A 6000-nucleotide genomic window follows, 5' to 3' on the forward strand; every position below is an offset into this window, starting at 1 on the left:
TGATCTGAGCATCCAGAAGTATATAAATAAGTATAAGCATTCATTTCTAATTAATACGTGTCGAGCCATACACAAATTGACAAGAAATAAAAGTTCTGATGTCTAGAATTTTTGTATTTACAATTTCATTAACAAAGCCTTGGATAAATACTGTTACGCTCAAAATATAAATATAGTCAAATCTAATGTTTTAAAATTGTGAAACATAACTTTTTCAAATAGATTGTTTTCTCTTTACAGGAGTGTGTGCAAAGTGAAACTTCATTCCGATTCTTCAAGAAATGTGATGACCCAAAGAGAAGAGCTAGATGTATTGACAAAATATCACGAGTTTTATTTCCTGTGTCATTTTTAGTTTTCAACTTAGTTTTTTGGGTTTACTATACATTTACACCGGACGGTAATCCTCACATCACATAAACGCTTTTAATATTATCCGTGTCATTCTGGCGTCAGACACTATCCGGTGTTCTCAAACGGACGCCTGTAGACTTCTGTGTCATTCCGATTCACTGGCAAACAGTTTTGTGATATTAAGTAAACAACTAGATTAAACTAATTAAAGATTAAAACTTCTTCTAGCTGAGAAGAATTATTTGAGATCAAATCTCGATAGTCAAACTGTGAATATATTCCTACTGTGGCAATTTGCAGGTTTTAACAAATCATATACCAATTTTCCCCTAAAATATTTTGTCTGCAATACAGCTTATCACATTTATATAAGTCGCTTACTGAACTATATATTTTTCACAAACGATGGGGATTTAATTATTTTCCCATCGGCTGTAGAGGCAAACGTTAACTAATACTTGTGTAACAGGTTAAGATTTCTCCTGCTCAAGGATGTACTAAACTGTATTATTATGAGGATACAATTCTCGTTAATAGCGTCCTGCGTCGGGTGTTTGTGATAATTTGTTTTAAACAATTGTCTTACCTTTGTTATTCGCGTGCTGTTCATATATTTCGCCGTGTCGTAATTGGCCAAACAGGTGTTTATTTCTGTGAAATAATTTCATATCATGCAATATTGTGCTTATTTAATTCTTAAGACTATTAACATGCTTTGTTTAATCTTGTTTTTTTGTGTATGAATGTTTAAAAGAATTTTGAATGTGAACTATAAGTTGCCATTATGTACCAGTTTACAACTGCGCTGTTTAACAGCTTTATCCGTGAACACATGCCAATTTTGTCATAATGCTTTATCAGCCTTATTATCTATCTAATAAGTATTGCACATTTTTCAATAAATTACCATGGATATCCTACATTACAAGGTGTCATCTCGTGAGGGAAAGGTATTCCCAAGTAACTTACCAATGATATGAAGAAATCTAGTTTTCTTTTCTAAATGCCTTTTTTTTAAACAAACCTTATTAAACTTTTTCAATATTAAAGTTTGCATTGATGGTTTTATTCGCTATTAAAGCAGCCATACAAACACTCCTGGGCAAGGTGTACGTTACTGTTCGTCCTCTTTTCCATGGACTTGGGTTTATGCGATGAAGCAATATTCCACAAACAGCCACAAATCAAAACTTAGTTTGATGTACAAGGAGAACATGTCGTTAAACTCGCACTGAATAGAAACACTTAATTTGAATTTAATGTTCTAAGTCTTACTTTTCATTTTTGCTCCCAAAATCGTCGCGATATATATACAATAAATGAACATTCAATTAGCTTAGAGAATATGTATTTCTCAACGAAAATAAGAATTTATTCAAATCGTCTTTTATTATATTTGAGTGGGTATGATAAAATGATACAGATACTGTGAACACCGATTTGGTAATTCATTTACGTGAACAGTTATTAAGAAACAACACTAAGTGGGACAGACTCAATTTTAAATATTTATACATCGACCACGAAGCTAACACGAGGTCAGAAGAAATTTGACAAGAAAATTAACACATTGAAAAATGAATAAGTATTTGACAATGATAACGAAGGTTCAGTTTGATAAGGAAAGTGACGGACTGACAAAGAAAACGACGTATTAACAGGGGAAAATAACGTATTGAAGAGGAGTATGACCGTTTGACAAGGAAAACATACTGCTTAATGTTGCTTTATGTATGCATAATTCCATAGTCGTCTGTAGCTTACTAATTAAAAAGTTGATTATAACTAACACGAACTATTTTTTTCTCTACAGAGTTTGCTCAATAATTTAAATTTCATATATTTTGTAGTCTTGATTAGAAGTTTACTCAAAAGAAAATCCATATAATTTCAAATGAAATATTACTTTCACGCTGTCTCAGAAAACAAAGAAAACAAGAGCCAGAGTTGGATACAATGAGAAAAGAAAACATGTGAAATGCAGACAGATCTGCAAGGCAAAAGCAATACAAAGGGCTGAATGAGAGCAGCCAATAACACAAAACGTCTTATAGTACAACGAAGGAACTCTGTAACATATCAAAAAGCCTTTGATGCACTGTCTAGGAATATGCAATACAACCTTATTGTTTTTCTGGAATGGCAAACATGTGTGCGATATATAGAGGCAAGGAGAGAATTCCAAACAGAATGTTTCTGCAATCAAGTATAAAGGAGACACTAGCGAATTACAAGTGCATGGGAAACTCTTTAATGGCAAATATCTAGAAAAGAAAAGGTTCTAAAGGAACGTTTTTATCATCAGGTCTTCCATCCGCATATTTACACTAAAATCGGTGTTACTTTTCTCAAAGATATTTTTATGAGTTCCTTACGTGTTGTGATCCACCTAAACAAAGTGACTTAACCTCACACAAACAGCGATGATAATTGGAGAAAAGCCATTTCTAAAAGGGAAAATTCATCCACAAGACATTCTTAACTTTTTCTCGTGTTCCCATTCTGACCATTCATTATAATAAACTGACCGTGCTGTTGATAGGCTGTACAGTAAAATATATAACTCATAAAAGCGAAGGTCCATTATCACAAGGTGTATAAAATACAAAGACCTGAAGTAGATTGTCTGAACTAGCTGAAAAGTATCAAAAATATCCATTTCAGCATAAATAATTGATTAATCCCAAAGGTAAAACAGTAAATAAGGAAACTGCATCCAATCACACATTATGGGCTTATACCAGCAAGTAGTCGATGCCAGTTAGCTAACATTCTTTAAATTTGAATGATTCACAACTAGCTAAACATCATTTAATTAAAATAATTTAAATCGTTTATAAGATATTTTTCAAAATAAAGGTCCTTCTAGGTGTCAAACGTTGAATAATATAGATACTATGAGGCATGCACTCTCTTTGATTGAACAACTAAACTAATCCAACGCAACTCGGCGTTCCTCTGCAATATTTATTAGAACTGGTGTACATGTGTAATCAAAGGAGATCTTTCGCGTCAAAATAAATCGTAGGGATGAAATCTCGAGAGAACAGGAGAGATACTATCTTACTCGGTTTGCATTCAGTGATGCCACGTTTCCTCTCTGAAACTATCCTACCGGGATCCCGAGGCTGAAGTGTAAGTTTCGCCGTTTCATATCTCGACCGTACTTTGGAATTGAATATTGTAATGAATATGATACCAAGATACAAGTACGATGTTGTACGACGGGGTTGTCAAGTCAAATATGTCGATAGTTAGGTAACGGCGTAAAGAACGATTGGATTGGCAAAACCGACCTTGTGCAGTTTTTCCTTGTGTAATAGTATACGGACAGGCATGTTGCCTAGCCTGTAACATTAACTAAAATAGTTATGTTGACTCTGAAATATGATTCATTTAATGCGAACTTATGCGAGATGAGCTGTTTTATTTAGTAAAATAATAGGTTAGTTAAGCTCTCTAATGTGAAAGAATAGGGAAATATTTGGTTAAATGGGTACGAAATAGTATTGATATAGTCAAATATGAGCTACGTGTACAGAATATGATTGATTCGGTGAAATAAGATAATAGAGATATGCCGCGTCCATATCACTTCATTAGATACAAAATTAATGTGACCAATTATTAAAGCAAAAAAGTACTCTAAACCAAATATGGAAGTTTAAAACGAAATAATACAGTGTGAAACATTTTTTCTTTATCTGACAAATGATGACACAATTCATAAATTTATTAAATCCTACAACAAACAGCCTGCTGTACACAACGGAAACCAGTACGATGATACGTAGCTAAAACCTGAGGTGTCTTTTAAATAGTTTCTTAAGAAATCAGCACACACTTGGCAGTGCTGCGGGATCACTTCAGTGCCAGGCTATCGATCTTCACATCACCAACACAGCGAAAGTGTCCTTAAGTTCAAGTGTGTAATTGATGTTTCTATAAGTGATCTTATTTGGTCCGGATGTTCACACGATTATTCCCATAGAGTGAAATATCACACGTCGAGACCAGAGGTGATCGGTGATAATTGGGTCCCGTTACACGGTAGCGTTACTGTAACATTACGTCGTACCTACCAGCACTAGCATTGATGTTGTTACATTATACTGAAAATGCCTAATTAGGAAGCTATGTATCATGTTACATCACGTTATACTTTTGAAATATAATAAAAATGTAAAAAGCAATAAGTTATTTTAAGTATTGTAATCATATGAACTGTCAGTACTCTTCAGCGTGAAGTGTAAAAAATATAAACATCTGAATTTGTTAATAAAGTAGTGGTTTTCAGTAAGTTGAAAATATTACATAATCAGTGCTGACGTTAGATATATAAACCATTTCAAAGGTCAAACTATTTTATTAGATTTTCTTTTCTTTTGCATTGATCTAAATTTCACATATACTGTCAACTTATCGGAAAAACTCCAATTAAAACCCGACAAGGGGATTAAGCGAACCAACAACAGAAAAGAAATTGAAATTCTGAAGCCTAGACCATTTGGGAGAGCAACAATCACAGAACACCCGTTGATACTTATCTTGGAATTAATAAATAAATATTTTCTGATATTTGAAGTAAAATACAGATGAAGTTGAGTCAATATAAATTGTATTGATCGTAGTGACAAACAGATGGCTAAGGTCAATATGTACAAACACGTTATGTTATTGAACGGGTGTTCGGCGGTAATGAAGACGGATCAGAGCATTTCTCAAGGAGGGACGTGGAAATTGGACATACCGGTATAATTTGATCATTTATGGCCTAGGAACATACCGACAGAGCGATCGATTCGCCACAGTAGTTAGAACCTTATCTATGGAGATGGGAGTTCAATATGAATATCAGCACACTAGTTACGTTGGTTCCTCTTTACATGAAGGATTCGGAAATAGGTGCATGACGTAGTGGTACTGTACACTGTATTATGGTGTTCGCAGGACAAGGGACGTAAATCTCACAGACCAGAGAGACTGGAATGTGATTGAATCGGTATTGCTGTTCATTGGTAAATATTTATCATAAATAGTGAAATATGTAATAACATACAACATTTGATAAAGCGCCCTATCTAGTTAGAATAAGTCACTTTAAAGACCTTTACAGTACATAGATATACAATTTTACAATCAATGCAATTAGCAAATGCATAAATCAAAATTGAGGGATTCGCAGGAGCTGCCTTATCAGGCGCTTACTACTTGTCCTATGCCACCTTGCTAATATCTCCCTATGTGTGAATGCCTGTGTGTGCTGGAGATGTAATGTGTTATGTTTGGAGTGGGACCATGCTTCAAACAGTATCATTTATAGTGCCATCACACTTGTGTGTATTTTTCTGAGCAAAATTCCAATTTACATAGTAATAATGGACATCATTACTAATTGCATACGCAGATCCCGAATTAATTCTGACGAACTTTGTTAAGATAAACATAATCTGGCCTTATGATTAACCTTGAACCAGATTTCCTTGACCTTTGGTAAGTTGACTTCTTGTTGGTTATGACCAACTTTACTTCATTATGTCATAACAAAATGTTTACCAAAATCTGACCTTTTGAGGGTCATGTAATGTAAACAAAAGTGCTGAAAGACAGACAGACACTGATTACTATAGGGCACTAATGAAAGAA

At 34.0% G+C, this 6000-nt stretch overlaps 1 protein-coding gene across 2 annotated transcripts in view; it reads left to right on the forward strand.

Moving 5' to 3' along the window:
* The window catches only part of LOC110447113 (glycine receptor subunit alpha-3-like), a 48751-nt gene extending 43956 nt beyond the window's left edge, over positions 1-4795 (forward strand). The window contains exon 9 of one of the 2 annotated variants that reach the window (XM_021492564.1): positions 241-4792. In XM_021492564.1, the coding sequence (XP_021348239.1) occupies positions 241-420 (180 nt within the window). In that variant the 3' untranslated portion in view covers positions 421-4792. Of the gene's footprint in view, positions 1-240 lie in introns of both variants that reach the window. The other variant, XM_021492565.1, reaches the window with a different exon arrangement.
* Positions 4796-6000: the final 1205 nt, after the last annotated feature.

Source organism: Mizuhopecten yessoensis, unplaced genomic scaffold (assembly GCF_002113885.1).
Source record: "Mizuhopecten yessoensis strain PY_sf001 unplaced genomic scaffold, ASM211388v2 scaffold3229, whole genome shotgun sequence".
NCBI lineage: Eukaryota > Metazoa > Mollusca > Bivalvia > Pectinida > Pectinidae > Mizuhopecten > Mizuhopecten yessoensis.